The following is a 19,816-nucleotide window of genomic DNA, read 5'->3' on the forward strand; positions in this document are numbered from 1 at the left end:
TGGTGATACACCTCTGAAGATGCCAGTCACACCTGCTGGCGAAACGTCAGGAACTACAATGCCAAGACCACGGCTATACAGCCCAGAAAATCCACAATGACCATAGTTCTCCGGCCATGAAAGCCTTTGACAATACAACAATACTTCAAGTTTTTACTGTGTCAATGTTCAAAAATGCATTTATCATGAAGTAAATATTAAATATTTCAAATATATAGCTTAACAACATTCCTATTACAAAGGACAACTCTCTCCCATTCTGTGTATTCAAAGGAAACAGGATATACTCTCCGAATCAATAAATCAGGTAAGTCCAATATTCAGTCCTTACAACCATATAACAGTTCACATGTCTTTTTCTTCTTTTTATGTCCACAGGTGATTCCAATCAGAGATCCTCCAACAAAAGTAGCCCAAGCTGGGGGCCGGCTGCAATGCCAGATTTCATCTCCCGACTTCCTCAGGGGCAAACAAAGGATCACCGTGTTAAGACCTGTTTCTTCCCATTTTTATTTTCATTCCTCAATATGTTCGGAGGTTGACGCAGGTCAGTCAGAGAGTTATCCTTTGTAATAGGAATATTGTTAAGCTATATATTTGAAATATTTAATATTTACTTCATGATAAATGCATAAGATTTTTGAACATTGACACAGTAAAAACTTGGAGTATTGTTCTTTGCCTTATCATTCCCGGGTGGTTTTCCACTTTTGTTCAGTCTCCAGGTGGTAGCTGGAGATCTCCCAGAATTACAACTGATCTCTAGGCAACAGAGATCAGCTCCCTACTATCTGGCCCTACTTTTCAAGGAGGAGGAACCTACTTTTTGTGGTGGTGGTGGCAGCGGGTATTTGCAGGTGCACCAAGCTGCAGCCACTGGCCTGGCCCTCATCAGAAATGGGGGCTGGATGGGCGAGGTGGGTGTTCGATCTGGACCTTCACTTCACCTTTGCTCGCCTCCCTAGGAGGGATGCCTGCTCTCTGATGGGGGGGGGGGGTGCCTATTGGCAGCAGCAGGGATCGCTGCCTCCCCATTGGCTGCGCTGCTGCTTGCGCCTTGCCTGGATGTTAAAGGAGGGGTGTGGCCATTGGCTGGTTTGATCGGGGTTGTCAGGGGAACAGTGAGTGGGTGGGTGCTCCTGGAAGCAGCCATACCTCAATTTCTCATGCTCAGGCACCGGCGGGACTCTCCTGCAGAAGTCCATAGGGAGTCATGTAGCGGTCCCCCATTTACGCCAACACATGAGCGCCGACGCTGTCTTGGGGGTTAGGATTGCGCTCTTAAACAAAACATAATCAAAAGCAGTAGTCTATTCTGATTCAAATGCACAAGATTAAAGCTAAACAAATCCTTAAAATTATACGAAAGGTAGAATTCTTCAATTAAACCTTTCTAAAGAAGCACATGGTAAAATACTTATGGGGAAAAATTAATCGTGTATTCCTATCTAATTGTCTAATCTTAAAAACTGCAGATTGATGATGGCTTGGAACAAAACTTTCTGTCAGTGAAAATTATAGCTCACTAGCTTGATACCTGTGCTTTGCTACAGTATTTAACTACTTTAAATCCAGTTATAATACTTATGGGTATGTAACATTTTTTGTTTTAGTTGGTGTTGTAGTATAATAGCATATTACCCAAGCTTCACAAAGGTGTTTGAATAAAGTGAAGCATGTTGAGGGGATGAGGTGTGCAATGTTGTGAGCCTCAATCAGTCCGCATATGCAAATGACCTTGAAAGGCTGGCCCAATCAAGGAAGAGTGGCTGAGCTGGCAGAGGGCGGGGATGCAAGCAGGCAGCAGCCTGTCAGCCACATAGGGAAGCTGTATCCCTTTGGGAAAACATGTTTTACTCCATTTTTCCCCCTTAGAGGGCAAATTTCTTAAAATCTCTTCTTAGTGGCTGTTTACATCATGAAAAGAATATTTTCCCCAAATCTCATGTTTCTAGGCCCGGGGGTTTGGGCTGGGCATTGATGATTCAGTCAGGAGGATACTTATATATATATACACACACTAGCTTTATGCCCATGCTTCGCTATGGTATTTAACTACTTTAAATCCAGTAATAATATTTATGGGTATGTAACATTTTTTGGTTTGTGGGCGGGGAAGGGTTGAGTTGGTTTTGTAGTATAATAGCATAGTACCCAAGCTTCACAAAAGTGTTTGAATAAAGCAAAGTGTGTCTATGCTGAAAACTGATGAAGTGAATTTCTAAATGTAACATTTATTGAAGAGATTTTAAAAGGAAAAGATTGTAGTGCAATAAATAAAGTGAAAAATACGTACAGCTTTTTTTTTCTACTGAAGCACCTCTTTGTAGACCTCATTGGTGGTTCCCCTCAGCTTTCGAGCCCCCACTTTGAGGAGAAGCTTGTGGGCTGGGAAGCCAGGAGGGTTGAGCATGGCCGATTCCAGATGGGCATAAATAGAGCGAGTGCTTTCGCTTTTTCAGCGACCTCACTCGTAAAAACCCGCAATTTCCCGTCCCGGCTTACCTGCAGTCCATGGCGCTCGGTTGCGCTCTATAAGCAGACGGTGTGAACGCGGTATTGCAGGTTTGCACACTTCTGGACGCTTCGTTGCCGCGGAGAGGCCCTCCCCTTTCCCTTCTTTTTTTGCCGGCCGGCCGGCAACAATATTCCCTTAATTTTTTTTTTAAAACCGGGCGCCATTTGCACAGTTGCACATTTGTGCACATCAAACTGTGCAAATGTGCACAAACGCACAAATGCACAAAAGCGCACAAACGTCGACGCTGCGTATTCGCGTACCTGCACGTTTGCGCATTTGCGCAAAACACGTAAAAAAATTTTTTAAAAGAAACCCCGAAATGCGAACCAATGAAGGCCCCCGACGTCAACCGTGACGGGGAGGAAACAACCAATCCCGGGTACCTCAGTTGGCCGTGCGAACATCCGGAAGCGGGACGGCATGGCATGCTGCGAGACAAAGCGGATGGAGACGAAAGTGAACGCGTGGCCAGTAAGCAATTATTTCCGCAGAAAAACCGCAATTTCTGGCCATCTGGAATCGGCCCATGTTGAGGAACTCCACAGGGTAGCGTACCACATCATCCATTTGCACCACTGAGTCCACAGATCTGTATTTGATTTCTGCCCCTTCAAGGGAGTTGTGTTTCATTAATGATGGCAGCCTTGTTGTTCTTGGGGGTCAGAATGGCCCGCTTGCACAGCCAGTCCATAGACTTCTCTGTGATAGTGAGGATATCAGGGAATGTCATGGCTGTTAGGTCTGCTACGGTCATCACTACTGTGCCCAGGCCTGTAGGGATGGTCACGTTTCACTTGGACTCGAGACTTGCTGGTACTTGGCCACTGCTGCTCAGTGCACCACAGGAGTACGATGTGTATATTTCTTTGCTGCATCTCAAAGTTGCTTCCTCCTTTTAGCATCGGTATATCTTACACAACGTTCGCCAGGAGGCTTCTTGGGGGCAGTAAGAGGTGATGGCTGCAAGAAGTGTGAGGCAGAGTTGGACTGAGAGAAGGGTGGTTTGGTAGGCACATCAGCAGGTTCATGTGAGAGGTTCACATTGAAATGGCCCCTAGAAAGGTCATGCACCATCTCCCCGTGAACATTTAAAAACTCAGCTGCCATACTGACTTTCATATAAAATCCCTTTTCAGGGAGTCATTGAATGTGTCCGGAGGTACTGCATGTGTCCTACATACTGTTTAGAATGTTGGGATGATGACCAATCAGGGCCGCATATGCAAATGATCTCAGGGAGGCTGAGTTGGCAGTTGGGGGGGGAGCAGCCTGCCAGCCACACGGAGAAGCAGTATCCCTATGGGGAAACATATTTTACCCCTTTTTACCCCCTTAGTGGGTGAATTTCTTAAAACCCATTCTTAGTGAGCCTCTACATCACAAAAGGAACGTTCTCCCCAAATTTCACGTGTCTAGGTCCAGGGGTTTGGGCTGGGCATTGATGAGTCAGTCAGCACACTTGTCTTTTTATCGATGAGTCAGTCAGCACACTTGTCTTTATATACCCCTCCACTGTACCCCATGCTATTCCCACAGGGTTTCTTCACAGAAGGTTTCCTGGAGATGCAGGAAGCTGTAGTATGAAAAGAAAGTAACCAAGATCCATTCCACAAGTGGAAATTTTTTTGATCTAACCCAATGTTATTTTAATTGTGCATTAAATTAAAATACACTACAGGATTTATCACACAGATAACTTCCCCATATGCCCACTCAGTTCTGTGGATTAATAATCTATAATTAATCATAAAACTACCCAATGCACAGAAGAGTGTGCAAATCCTTTATGGTCCTCCAAAGTCTAATTCTCATTTGATTGGTTGAGAGAGAACAAAAGTGGTAAATTAATTGGTAAAGAAATTACACAAAAGACTATCATTTCAAGGTGCTGCTGTATTGTATAATATTCAGCATAATAAGGGAACAATTTTTCGTATAAGAAGGCCATAGCAAAAAAAATAAAATAAAGATGAAGTGTGTTAAATTCTGATAAAAACTTTCCGGCTATTGAATTAAAATATCACTTTTAAAATAAACAGTTCTATTTAGAACAGGAGGATTTAAGTTCAGTTGCACCTTAGAGACCAACAACATTTTCAGGATATAAGCTTTTGAAGAGTCAAAGCCTTCTTCAGATACCTAGAAGAGCATTCAATGTAGCACTGCTAGTGCTGACCTAAAACAAAGAACTGTCAAAAAATATCAAGAAGATTCATTGGAAATTACAAAAGATTTATATTCGACATAAAGCAAAGGTTAACCGCACTGATCAAGTACCATTTATCTTAATATCCATGCAAGCTGTATCGATTAACAAATCTGGCCTATGAGCCTTCTATGAAAATCCCTAGCTGATGCAATATTTGAACATTTAAAACAAAGATACATGGATGAAATGTTACAGGCAGATTGTGGCAGAAAGGACAAGTGGGACAAAAGATAAAATATATCATCTAGGATAGATTTGAATCTTCAGAAGGAGACTCTTTTTTTCTGAAGCTGCAGAGGCTTTGAACTCTCTTAATTCTCAGGAATTTAATTTCTCAGCTGGGCTTAAAATGCAGCTGTAGCTTCATCTATGCATTTACATAGCATCACACAGGATATAGTCCTAAACAGCGAATTCACCCAGATACTTTTTTTGTATATTTCTTTTCAGTTGTTTTGATTGGAAATCTTTAGAAGCATAACATATTTCACACTGACTGATGGCAACCTGCTAATCTGTTTTGAGGGTGTGTTTGTCTTTTTCCAAATGGTTAGAGGCTGACTGAGAGGAATACAGCTCAACGATCAAAGAATGGCAGCAGGGGCGGAGGGCGGGGCGGAGGAGGAACTCTTCCTAGAATCAATAAGGATAGTGGCCCAGTTCAGAGGCTTAGCTGGATCTGTGTGGGACTACCATGGGATCAGAACATGGAGTTGTAGCTTGCATTATGCAGAGCCTCCAAATCAGTTAGTGTTGTGCACATGGTCACCACAACTTATTCAATCATTTTTCAAGTTGCCATTATTATGCAAATCATGCTGTGGGATCCTGGTTGAGTTGTGACAGTCCTATACAGTCTCAAAGGCAATTTGCACATGGGCTGCTGAGAGTCTGAACAAGGCTACATGGATTAGCAGCTGGAGACAGGTAAAATGCTGCTCTGTGATGCACAGTATACAGCGGCAGCATTTCTTGTTTGCTTGCTCTGGTTGTACTTCATCCTACTAGCATTTTATAGGGGCCTAGGCTTGGAAGAATCTAGAGACGACGATGTTGTGCTAGTTCAATTGAGACACAACTTTAATGCTACTGCAATTCTAATTTGAAGTACAAAATAATTTTACTTTCTGATATTATAAATAAGGCTGTGTTTGGCTTAAAGTTCTCCAATAATCAAAAGGATGAATTCTATCTAAATCAGAACTTCATGATAGGTGCACAATTTTACTCAAATAGATTAATATGAGCTCTGGTATTTTTTAAAAAGCCTATTTTAAGTGATATACTTTACTGTATCTGTCTATACTATACTATAGCAATATATTTGTCTACATTTTCAGCTGCAATAAATTATATATAATATGTAGATTCTATTTCATATTAACTTCGCATAGGTGATAAATCTGTTAGAAATATAAACTAGGATCCATTTATATAGGACATATAACAACTATGTAGGAAAAATTACTAAATCATTCCATGTTTATAGTATGTGTTAAGAATTCTAAGGAAAAAATCAATTGAAACAAGTGCTTGCTACAAAACATATACATGGCCTTTGCTATTTTTTTTATTTAAAAAAGTTACCTTCATGATCCCAAGTGTCTAATCACTTGTATTTTTAAAAATGGAACCAGCTTCATATTTAATTACAAAACATTTACCTGCTTCTCTCTCTCTTTTTGGGGTGGGGGGTGGGATTTGGACAAAAATACATCCAGGAAATAAAGGAAGTGCTACCATCCAATTATTATGAAATGTTCAAAAATTAAGCAATGCTTAACATAGCTGCAGTCTAATAATGCTGCAAGTTATAGCAAGGGAAAGGGTCCATGCCCTTACCAAGTTAAGTTTCCAAGAGAGCCTCATGTGCATAGATCCAGCTTGTCACCTAGGGACCATATTCTTAGCTAGATGAGGAATGGCACCTGCAGATGGGCACTTCCTACATGGTTCCCTCACTGATCCAGTTGAAAGAACTGTGCGTACAGGGCTCTCATACAGCTTCAGATATTCTGTGCTGAATGCACACGACTGTTGGATTTGGGGCTGTTTTAAATATCCATTTTCTCAGGAAAAGATAAAATATGAAGAAACAGACAACTGATCAAGTTGCATAAAACTTGCAATGTGATTGTGAAAATATTCAGTATCAGTGGCCATCAGTACCAACATACATTAGCTTCACATTTATTACATGAGCAAATGAATCCTTTCTCATAGTCACCATTGTTTCATAGGATGTAATTTTAATTTTAAACATTTGAGAATTTCATAGAGACAGACTTCTAATTGTCAACAAATGGGAAGTCTGTAGCTCAGCAGTACAGCATCTGCTTGGCATAAGGAAGGTCCGAGGTTCAATCCCCAGCATTTCTGGTTAAAAGGACCAGATAGGTGATGTGAAAGACCTCTGCCCAAGATTCTGGAGAGCCACTGCCAGACTGAGTAGACAGGACTGACATTGATGGATCAACGGTCTGATTCAGTATAAAGCAGCTTCATGTTTTCCTGAGTTTAGAAATGGTTTGATACCCTTTGCACAGACCGCAGAGCTTTGTTTAGGAGAAGTTCTGACTTCTTGGTTATTGTTGGATAGAAGACTTATCTCAATATGTTCCTCCCAAACTATTAATTACTTCTAAAAATAAGACTTGTTTGCTGCTTCAGATACATCGGATACTATCGCTATTGTTTGTGGAATTCTATTTTTTAATCCATTATTTGCATTCTGTAAAAGCTAACTAATGTGAAATAATAACACAATTGTGTAACTTAATATTTAGCTAATGACGGTCTGGAAATAAAACAAAGCAAAATTAGTAACAGAATTCTATAGCTTGTTAGTTCCACATTTCTTTGAAAAGAGTTATCCAGGCATTTTTTCTATGATACATTTTTTTCTGTGCATAGTATAGATACTAAATTCCCGTTCAAGAAATATTTTTATGTTTTTCATTGCAAACATTAAACTTCAGTAGTCTCTTAACTTTGTGTAACTGAAGTCACGAGAGAGAGAGAGAGAGAGAGAGAGAGAGAGAGAGAGAGAGAGAGAGAGAGAGCTGGAAGGAGTGAGGTCAAGGGAGATGAAGCACAGGAGAAAGAGCAAGCCTGGAGGAGGCAAGGAGGGCGGAGGCTTTGGAAAGCTGGAAGTAAAAGGAGGCAGCCAGGACTCTGTCAGGTTGAGCAGGCCTGAGACTGGACTGAGAGGGAGTGAGGGTGATGTATACCACCCCTCCTTCCACAGAGCGAGAACCTGCACGGTCCCTGACTGATTCCCAGAATTGAGGTCAGGCCTGCTGGTGCCCGATATAGCTACGCCCAGGGCAGAACCTGACAGCAGTAATTTTTAATCAAGTAGGGTGGGAAGGTTCTGAGGAGGTTTAAAGAAAGAACTTTACTTTTTGTTATGAAGATTTTCCAGATACTTTTTTTCATTCAAAGGGAAAAGAGAACTTGGGAGAACATGAAGGTGACTTCATTGAAAAAGACCAGAAATTGCTGACAGGGAGAGACAGAGAAGGACCATTACTATTCTGTTTGTATGCACCCTCATGTAACCAGAAATCATTTGCTTATTTAAATACTTCACTATATTACATATCATTACAAACAGAAAAATTAAAAATTAAATCCAACTTCTTATTACACAAGGGAGCATTACAACCTTGTATTTTATACCCAAAGTAATGTGGGCCATACTCCTGGAAGCTCTACCATATTAAAGTAGAAGATGTGAACAGATTCTAACATTTTGACTATCTAAGAACAGTACGTCAGAATCAGAAGGGCAGTCAATATGTTCCCATATAATACAAACAATTCTATATGCACTCCGAAAAGAAGTCCAGGATGAACTAAATTATGGGAATTTATGTACAAAATATTAATTAGGAATATGCATGTCAATGCATTATGCATTATTTCTAAATTAGGTCATTTTCTCTAAAAGATTATATAATCACTCTTTCCAAAAATTTAATATGGTAGTAAACACTGAACACAATGCATCTCATGCTGTAAGCTTCCATTTTGTCTACAGGTACTTTTTACCAAATCCTATCAAAATGTAGATATTCTAAAATTTTAATTTTATGAACAATTTAAATAATGTTGCAGTTGTATAGCCTGATTTTCAGTGAAATATCAACACTGTTCATTAATTTTAAATACCCAGAGACCAACGTACACACAACATTTCTGTTTCAAGATCTTATACATTTGATCGTAGTTAAACCTCCTTATACCAATTAGTTTGTCTTGTTTCATTCCAATTAAGTAAATATAGCTTATTTTAATTTCCTTTCACTGCCCAGATAGAGAAGATCTCATTCTGTTTTGTCATTGTGCCACCATACTTGACTTTCTCTGCACTTTGCCGCTAAAGATTTGCAAACCAGAAATTATCTACACATTTAGTACCATTGTCATTTCCTAGTGCAGAGAATAATACTGTAAAGTGTGCTATTGTGCATATTTAAAGCAGGCTGTAAACTTTAAGGAATGAAAAAAAATTGAGGAATGTGTACACAGGCCACTGTTGCATAGGAAATAATATTCAGGTGAAGCCTGTTTTGAAGATTTTTCTTCTTCAATCATATTTAAGTCATGTCGCCCATGGTTTACATATATATTCTCCATGGTCTTTACAAAAGCATTCTTACACCTCATTGTGAGTAGAATGGATCCTTTCCTGAAAAAAAATATGATACCGACAGTCATGGAAAATTTCCTGGAGCCTGGCTCGCAACTCAGTTAAGCAGGAGCATTTGCATCTAAATGATTTATCTGCTAAACCATAAATTAAGCTTCAATGGCAACTTGCTAGTAATAAGACAGTGCCACAAACTTGCTTATTACTGAGAAAAGCTGTGCAAAGTTGTGGTAGGAAAGGCCACATTCAGAAGGGGCCTCCCATTTCCTGGCCCAATTAAGTGCTTTGCAAGGCAGACAGAAAAGGGGCAAGGGCACCGGAACAGCAGCACCAAAGGCAAATGATGCAGTGGCTCTTTGGCTGCGATGCTCCCCCCAAAGGACTCTTTCCCATTCAGCAGTGCAAGAACCTGTGCTGCATGAATTTCCGGGTCCCCACCTCTGTGCAGCAAAAAAGGGGAAAGGCTGCTGCTTCCATGTTGCTCTCTCTCTCAACCTAGGCCTGGATCAGAATTTATGCCTGTCCTCCAAGAAGAGACAGTTGATATAAAAGAATTGTACAGTAGCATGAAGTCTCAGCAGAAAATCTGTGCATTGGATTTTTACTTTATATTTTGGCAATCCTAGTTTATATAAAACAAATATAGCAAGAGTATTCTCAGAAGCATGGTATCCTCCTTTGAGAAAAGCACAGTGTTTCATTAAAACAAAAAGATTGCAAAGACTGGAGTGGCTTCCTTGGGTGGTTCATTAACAGCCACCTGTGGCATCCCAAACAAGTTCTTCATTCTATGTTTCTGTATTTGGTGAACAGATTGTACAGCACTCTCAAGGTCGACTTCAAATCACAATTTACGATGTCTATAGGAGACAGAAAGAAAAGAGAGCTCTTAAATTATATACAATGAGCAAAGAGCCAAAATGTGGAAGGAGCAACAGCAAACCTTTACGTAAAATGGCATAATTTACAGCACAATCCTATGCAGTTACACTCTTTTAAGCTCACTGACTTGGGAGTAACTACATTTAGGATTGCGCTGCCAAATGCATTTGACTTAAGTGGTATCTGAATAGAACTGCTTAGGATTCTTCTCTGAGACCATGTTGGTGTATGCTTATCAAGAGCATACATCCTTCTGCTTGGGAAGAAACCTTATTGCCTGATGGCAACTGGACAGCATAGAATAGGTCTTCTTGACACAATGCTGGCCCTGGGCCTTTGACACTGTACAACCATAGGAAAATGCATTAATCCTAGGAATTATTAGGAGTTTTATGTAAGTGAAAATTTCAGGCACAAGAATATACAGAAGTCTCTCAGTAGCTTCCAGGTCAGTAGTCCTCTTTCTCTTTTTTCAAATTTGAAACTCAGCAACAGTAACCTGAAATATGAGTCCCAGTTTTAACTCTTTTCTCTACACAATCATTTCTAGGCTTCTGTCTCCCCACTCCACTTTTTCACTCTGTTCTCCCTTCCTTATCCTTCTCCAAAAAAAAAAAACCTAAACAAAATGAAATAGCCACAATCACGGGCTACTTTTCTGTGGTAAATGCTATGGTGATGCTTTTCTCTTGGATTTCATGAACAACATTCCCAGAATATGATGCACACTCTAAAGCTGTGAAAGGGAAAATTTTGGTTTCCTAGCAAGAACAGAACCTGACTGCCATTTCTAGAGAATTGCAGATATCCTATTTAATGTTTCTTTTACATTGCTCAATACTATTATATGACTAGATAACCATTTTAAAAATTCATTCATCAAAACTCCAGTCATAGCAAGTACAGAATTTGAAAGCTATTTTGCAAGTCACATTTATATATCCAAGAGCCTTTTTAGTCTCTCATGTTTGGTGGAAATTTTAACCATGGGCATTTTGCCTGATGTAACAACATATAAAACAGATGTGTTTTTTCCCATTCATGGTGAACAGGAAGTTTCATATTAAGCTTTTCAATAATTGCACATGAAATGTCTTATACATACAAACACATAAATGAATGCTGAAATGTCTGTGTGATTTATGATTCATGCTGGGAAAAAGATGGCCATCTCTTTGAGTAATAAATTCCTGAAAAACTAAAATGCCATAATAATATTAACTATCCACAAGGGATGTGGGATCACAGGAATACTACATTTCCATTTTGGCTCAACTTTTCCTTTTCTATCTCCATTCCCCACTCACTTTGTTTGAGGCCATGTGCTAATCTACCTTAGCAGGGTGATATAGAACAGTTCCTTCCAACCAGCATTGTCAATCTGTGCTTCAAATATATCTCAGTACACTCACAATATTTTCAGTTTAAAAGAATCCCATTATATCTGCCCTTGAAAATGTCTGTCTGTCAACATGTGTGTTTCTAGGAAAGTATATGTAATGCTCAGATCAGTTCCTGTGAAACTAGAGATTCTTGCTTAATGTTAGTAGCTGTGTTTAATCCTAATTTTGATTAGTTTGTTAGCAATTCTATCACATGAAAGATGTATCAGGATACCTTCTGGCCTTGGTTTTGGTTTTTCCAACCCTCCATCTTGCATTAGCTCAAATGCAAAGGACACATTAAGAACCTGGTGATTTAATTAAGAGAAAGTAATCATTCACATTTTTATGCTACTGTATAGACCCTATAGTGATGCTCATTATTAGCCAAGGATATTTTTTACAGAAATTACTGGTTTGTATAAACTGTAAAAATTGCATATACGTTTGCATAAATATATAGCTAAAGAACACCCATGTGTAACATTTAACTCGAACACAAACATTTATAAGTAGTTACGGTAAACATACATATTATCACAATAGACAAGTGAGTTTTCTCCCTTATCAAAGGAGTTACAGTAAGAAAATTTAAGTTAACTGCTAAATTGTATTTTATGCAAATGAACTTATAGAAGTTATAGGATTTTCCATGTAGCATTAGGAGATATTTTATCTAGAAGTTTATTGTAAGTGGATTCTTTATTGTTATAGCTAGTTTCCCTATCAGGTAAACAAGTAAATCGTTTGTTAATATAATCGTTTAATTTTTTTAATCATCCATGAGTTAAATTAATATGAAGTTTTACAAACTAGGAACTCAGATGACAAACAGTGACTGACAGTACAATCCTAAGAAGAGTTACTCCAGTTACTCTAAGCCTATTGAAATCAATGGCTTAGACTGGAGAAACTCTTCTTAGCACTGCACTTTAAGTAAATCATATATGAGAGTAAGGCTATGAGCTCTGTCTGATGATCTGCTTACAGTACACTACACTGGCTATCTGCTTGAAATGACACTCACTCTAAACTTCTCACAGTACCACACTTGTTTACACAGCTGCTTTAATTAGGGACATAGCTGAAGCTTTGAAAGGAAATTTCTGCTGAGGGTGTTTTTTTTTTCCTGAGGGGTTACCTCAGACAGGGCTATATTAACCCACGGCCGGTCCCTAGGCTTTCAGGTATTTCAAGCCCCCTCCAGCACTTCAGTCTTTCACTCCACTATAGCTGACAGCCTGACAGCCTGGCACAGTAGGTACTAGACTGCAGTACATAGCCCTATATCCATTTTGAGGGTCTCCTGAAGAATTCTATTCACAATTTAAAAAATATTTTTATGTTGCAAGAAGAACTCCTCAGGAAAGCACATTTTAGGGGTGTAATTGTTCAATACTGTAGTATTTTGAAGTGAATAAAATTTTTATTTTTTATTAAAATATATAATTTATGGATAATTGCTTTAATATAAGATAATTTGTTTCACTTCAATAAGAAAACAGTTAATTATCTTGTTAATAGAAGTTAGATAAAAGACTCAATTAATTGTAATTTATGTGGGGGTGTGCCTCAGCAAAAAAAATTGACGGACCCCTAGTCCTTGTGGAGGCCCGAGGCTTCAGCCTAGTCAGCCTTATGAATAATACAGCCCTGACCTCAGAACAAATACATTCTTATGTATAAGAACATTCAGAGTTCTTAACTCAGAGTTTGCAGAAAAATTCTTTTAGGTCCTATCGGACTCAAACCTTGTTCATCTACCGTAGACCAAAATGTCTACTTACCAGAAAAAATCAGTAAGTTAAAAAATTATTAGGAGGGGGAAGAACCCTAATACATTAAAAGTGAGCTCTGTGTATATTCAGACACTGTAAGGAAAACTCTGTTAGCATAGTCCAACTCTGTTAGCATTTTAAGTTGTTGCGGCAAACCAAATTGACACTGAATAATGGTGTCAGCCAATAGTACCACAAGAAGAAGGAAAGGGTAGGGAGATAACAAGGAAGGAAAAGAGAGATGGAGACAGTGGACAGAAGGGAGTGGAAATTGAGCAAGCAACAGCAGTAATATAGGAGAGGGGAAACAGGGATAGAGAGGGGGTGCAGGGCCAGTGCGGAGGTAGAATTTTCCTTTCCTAAGAGTAGACATGGGCACAAACCAGAAAAAAAAGCCGAACCATGTGGTTCGTGGTTCATTCAGTTTCACGGAACATGAACCACGAACTTTGCCAAACTTGAGCCGGTTTACGAACTGGTTTGAGGGAGCCCAGAACGGTCCCCTTCATGCTCACAGCCAAACAAAATGAGACGAATTATAAGAGATCATATGAGTGTCTAGAATCATGTCTGTTCCTTTCTGCCCATGTCCATTTTACTCCTGATGAACACGTGTCCTTTAGCTCCAGTCCGTGCACAAGTTGGGTAACTGGTGTAGTCGCGGTTGCAAGTGTCTAGTCATAATCAGTGAGTCGCCATTGCAGAGCGTCGATTTTGAGCAGTTTCTGCTTCCCTCTCCCCTCTTTCTGCCCTTAGATCCAGCTTATACTCAAACAGTTTTGCCTTTAATTTGGATAGGTGTGACATTTTGCAAGAAAAATCTACCAAATTTGCAGGGGACCTAGTCCTCACTGTCCTCTAAAGACCTGCCCCCAAGTTTCAAAGAGATTGAACCCCAGGAAAGGCATGATCCATGGGTCCCCCCTTCCTGTCATTTTCTCTTCACAGTAGTAAAAACTGGAGTGTCTGCCGGCAGCTACTTTGAGGGGCTACAAACTGACCTTCCCAATGTTCAAAACCCACCAAATTTGCAGGGGAGCTAGTTCTCACTGTCCTCTAAAGACCCCCCAAGTTTCAGAGAGATTGACCCCCGGAAAGGCATGATCCATGGGTCCCCCCTTCCTGTCATTTTCTCTTCACAGTAGTAAAAACTGGAGTATCTGCTGGCAACTACTTTGAGGGGCTGGCCCTTTTCCTGGCTGGATGGGCCAGAATGGGAGCTCTCTAGTTGGCAGCAACAGCTGCCAATCAAGCGTGGAGGCCTCACCAATAGAAACTATATACTCCCATCCAACAGCTCAAATTAGAATTAACAGAGCTATTTCTAATAGAATCTCTATTCAAAGAGGCACAAGACAGGGGTGTCCATTATCCCCTATTTTATTTGCCCTCTCTATTGATCCTCTAGCAGAAAAAATTAGAGACAATATTGATATTAAAGGAATAACAACAGCCCTAAATAATTTCAAATTAAGTCTATTTGCTGATGACCTGCTTATTTACCTAACAGACCCAATCAATTCATTAAAACCACTCCAAAAACATTAGAAGAATTTAGCCAGATTTCAGGTTTAACAGTTAATTATACCAAATCTCAGCTACTACCATTATATATGCAAACCAATACATCTAATTGGATCAAAAAGAACTGTAAGTATCAATGGTCGTCTGACCACATAACTTACCTAGGTATCAATATCCCCACTAATCTGAAACATTTGCTGAAATTCAATCATACTGTTGCTTTTAATAAAATCAAAGAAAACAGACAAATGGAACAAACTTAACCCCTCATGGTTTGAAAGATACAATATTATTAAAACTTCTGTACTACCTAAACTACTGGTTTTTTTCGTGCAATCCCATTATTGATCCCTCAAAAAATAATTAAAAATTGGCAGAGTATATGGGAAGATAACCTAGGATAACCTTTAATAGCCTCAGATTAAAATATACGAACGGGGGATTCAATTATCCAGATTTGAATACTTATCAAATCTCAATTAGGTTATTAAATATTGTACAAATTTTAAAATTTGCATACTCCTCAAATTGGATTAAATCTATAAACCCCAACAAAGAATTACCAATAATTCAAAGCTCAATTTGGAATGGTAAAGAAAATCAATTATCAGAAGTCATAACTAATCCTTTCTATTCTGCCATGCTGACAATCTGGAATCAATATAAGAAAAAGATTTTGCCCAACATCTCAAGATACTCTTTTTTTCTAGGTCAAAATTGGTTCCTGCCTGGGCAATCCAAATCTTTTGCAAAAATTTGGCTACAAAATGATTTGACCCGGCTAATTGATATTTCCTCTACTAAAGGTATACTAGACAAGTCGGAATTAGAACAAAAGCTACAGCACAAACTACAATGGTTTACATATTTTCAATTAGCACACATGATGACTCAAATTAAAATAACACAAATTATCAATACGCCTCAGACAGATTTTGAAATTATTTTGAGCCAAACCAATTTTAATCAAAAAGGACTAATATCTAAACTGTATAAAGTTCTCCTGAATACATTTGAAATTAAACCTTTAAAATGCCAGCAGAACTGGCAGTTGGACTGCAATACTGAAATTACTGTAGATCAATGGAAAACAATTTGGTCTTCCAATATATTGCAATCCCATATTATTCCAGTTAAAATTCAATCCTACAAAATTCTCCACCGTTGTTATTTAACCCCCAAAAAACTTTCATTAATTTATCCAAAGCGTTCTCCACTTCGTTGGAAAGGGTGTGGTGGAATTGGTACCTTTGCACACTGCTGGTGGGCCTGCCCTTACGTCGAGAAATTTTGGAAGGGAATTCTTCAAAGTATACAAGAGATCACAGGATATTTAACTCCTCTAGATCCAAAATTAATTTTTTTAAATCAATGGGAGACCACAAACATCCCTAATATAAGGAAAGAGTTAATCTGCAATTTTTTGATGGCAGCCAAGTCATTATTAGCATCCCACTGGAATTCTCCTAAAATTCGCACTGTTGATAATTGGTTAGTTAAATTATGGGACTATTACACTCAGGACAAGATCTCAGAACTTATTAGTCAAACACAACTTTGCCCAAAAGAAACTAACTTTGTAACTAAATGGTTCCCATTTTTTGAATTCTTAATTGTTAACGACATACTTCCTCCTAAACATTTGTCATCTTTTTTTTACTAATTACCCTAAATAATGTAAAGTTACTTAGCAATATAAGTTAAGTAACTATTCAGTACTATTGATACTATATCACATTTCAGTTCCTATGTGAAAGGTGTTTTATGTTTGTATGTTGACCTGTTACATGTTGTTGTACTGAACTGTTAATTAAAATAAAGTTTGTTAAAAAATTTTTTTTTAAAAAAAGCGTGGAGGCCTCAGATTGGGGGCAACAAAAAGACTGCCACCGTTGCTTGGACGATGGATTGAACAGTGCCAAAGTGTCTAGCTTCCCGAACTGGCAACAGAACGGTAGGAAAAAGTAGTTTGTTTTGTAAAAACGCGGCCCCACAGAACGTGTGTTTCTTTGACTATGAACCAGCCGTTCCGTCCAGAATTTTGTTCCGTGGTTCATTTCATGCCCATCTCTACCTAAGAGTCCTCATGGCTTGTTATATATAATGTGTCTCTACTATATGCATTAAGAATAGCAGTATGGATTCCAGGTACAGAATTACCTTTTGTTCAAAACTATCGGGAGTCAAGAAAAAGCTGTGTAGAGGCACAAAATAACCTTCAAGAAGACCCATCAGGAGCACCAGGTACACTCCATCTGCAAACTTTAACATAAGATAATTGTCTCAGAATAGTCTTGCAAATGATATCTCATTGTTCTCTCCTAAGATCAAATTCTGAACAAACAATACTAGGCTGTGGCATACATATAGAGAGCCAGAATGGGATAGTGGTTAGAGTGTTGGATTAGGATCTGCAAGCCAACTTCTGCCATGGAAGCTTGCTGGATGACCTTGGGCCAGTCACTCATGCTCAGTCCAACCTATCTCACAAGGTTGTTGTGAGGATAAAATGGAGAAGACAGTGATGTAAGACTCTCACTGGAGAGAAAGGTAGGATATAAAGTAAGTAAATAATCCACTAACAGTAGCAAAGTTTGAAGTGCAAATAAATATGTTTACAGCTGAGGTTTCCAAACAAAGAATAATAATGACTGAATTTATACAACGTAGGATTCTGTTTTGTGTTCACAACTTACTATCACCTTTGTAACCACCCTAGAAAGAGTTGGAAGCCATCATATACCTGGAGATTAAACTGATTGACCATTTGCAAGATATATTAATAGGCCATAACAATTATTGGGTTGGATCCAGAAGTCTGTCAATGGAAGATGCTGAAGGTTGCAGATCTTCCCATATTCCCCTCCCCCTAGAAGTCCTTTCCAACCCTGGGAAAGTTTATTTCACTGACAGAAGAGGGAGGCAAGACCAATTTCATTCCCTTCTCCTTTTCCACTGCAGCCTTACAACTCATATGGCTATGACTGCATGTGAGTCCTCTGACTCCTGGAGTCCTGGTATAAACTTTCCAGAGTATATTTTGAGGGTTGGGATTTCCAAGTACATCTCAAGCCAGAATTCTTTAATCAGGAAAACAAAACCAGCCGCACAAAGAAATACTTCATGGGGTAATCCTTCTCAATATCTTATTTCCTTCTTCTAAACTCACACAAAAGACTTGATATTCCCAGAACGGGAACTCTGTACCTGTTGAGGCTTTTCTCCTACCCCTACAAAGACCAGCCTTTGTGACTTGTTACATGGTGCCAGCAGTGATGTTTTGTTTAAGTAACAGTTTAACAGAAAGATTAAATGGGTTTATAAATGCAGTGGGGCTAGTATACTGCGCACCCTGCCCAGTTTCCAATGTTTAAGGACCTAACTAGATGAGATGGAGGAAGTGGGTATACCACTTCCTTTTTTTAAAACACAGCAGAGGGGTTGGAAAATTACTGGAGTGTTTCAAAGACAGTCTCAGAACTTCTGTTGGCACCATGATGAAGAGATAAAGATGCCTCCCTTCCCTCTGCACTATCTTCCCCCTGAGGCTAATCATGGAACTGTCACTCATCAATCTGGCCCTTAAAGAAAAAACTATGCTGTTCCCATTTCTGTTATCCCTCTACATAGTCCTACCTGGGTTTCCAGCTCTGTAACTTCCAAATTCAGCTTGTTCAGGTGTTTATTCACAAAAGTTATGAGGGTCTGAAAAATAAAAACATGGCTTTTTAAATCAAAACATTTAAACTTAAAAAAAAAGAACATATGAAAAGTACACACACTAACCATATTTCAACATTTTAAAAATGTGTTAAAATAGTCTATTTGCTGTCTTACCAAAGAGGAAAATCCTGTAAAATATATTACAAACATTAAACAAATAATAAACACACTGCTGAGAAATGGTCACTATAAAAAATCTGAATTGTTATTGCTGCGGCAATATAATTAATAAAATAGCATAGATAAAATGATGGAGATATAAATTAATATAGGCTGATTGATATTTGAGGGAGGCTGTATGGCAAAAAAAAAAAACTTCTTTGTGTCCAGGGCTGAAGAAGAGATAATGCTGAAGAAAACAACATTCATATTGCTAGGGGAAAATATTTTATAATTTATAATCTGATATATAAGCACCAACAGTATGTGAAAGAGACAAGTGCTCCTCTCTCTCTCTCTCTCTCTCTCTCTCTCTCTCTCTTCCTCGTCCTTATGGTAAATATTCTCCTTTCCCCCCTAAAGATTCTAGTTAGCTGAAGGGAAGGTTTGCTGCTGTGACATGCGTTCCCACAGCATGTACTGTTCTAACTGCTTTAAGGAAGATAAATTCTTGCACTAGATGCAATGCATTTACCACATGCTTTGTACAAATAACAGGAACTTCCTAAGCCTTTCCTTGTCTTATTAATGCACATATTATTCAAAGAATACATAATTCTGTTTTTAGTTACTTAAACTTTACTGATAAAACCTACAAGGCTCCTAGGCTGCTGTTCTGACCCCTCAGCACTCTGATATGGAGCTGTGTTTCCAACACTTTGTACAAGTCAGATAAAATCTTTGCTGTTGTTGCTGCCTCTGTTGGATCGGAGAGGTGTTATAAAATCTGGCTCCTGCAGTGACCAGTTGGGTGGTGTGGGGGTTCTCAGTATCAAGATGGAACATGGAATATAAACCACTGAAATTAAGATAGTTTGATCTGTTTCCAGTCTAGATTTTAAAATCTATACTTATGAGCCAACAATAAATACACATTAGGCAAGATCATAAACACCAGCATTGATCCATGTGAAATTCCTTTGCAACTTCACAGTTTTTGTTTTAGCTGTTCTTTAGTGTAATTTTATGTTATTTAAATGTAGT

General features: G+C 38.8%; 1 protein-coding gene across 2 annotated transcripts in view; it reads right to left on the reverse strand.

Moving 5' to 3' along the window:
- Nucleotides 1-4,394: 4,394 nt before the first annotated feature.
- Nucleotides 4,395-19,816, reverse strand: part of PARVA (parvin alpha) — a 105,146-nt gene continuing 89,724 nt past the window's right edge. For both annotated transcript variants that reach the window (XM_054970760.1, XM_054970761.1), the window contains exons 10-13: nt 18,587-18,655; nt 17,111-17,212; nt 11,884-11,956; nt 4,395-10,244 (exon numbers count right to left, since the gene is read on the reverse strand). In XM_054970760.1, coding sequence (XP_054826735.1) covers nt 10,168-10,244; nt 11,884-11,956; nt 17,111-17,212; nt 18,587-18,655 — 321 coding nt within the window. In that variant the 3' untranslated portion in view covers nt 4,395-10,167. The remainder of the gene's footprint in view (nt 10,245-11,883; nt 11,957-17,110; nt 17,213-18,586; nt 18,656-19,816) is intronic.

Source organism: Eublepharis macularius, chromosome 2 (genome assembly GCF_028583425.1).
Source record: "Eublepharis macularius isolate TG4126 chromosome 2, MPM_Emac_v1.0, whole genome shotgun sequence".
In the NCBI taxonomy this organism is placed as follows: domain Eukaryota; kingdom Metazoa; phylum Chordata; class Lepidosauria; order Squamata; family Eublepharidae; genus Eublepharis; species Eublepharis macularius.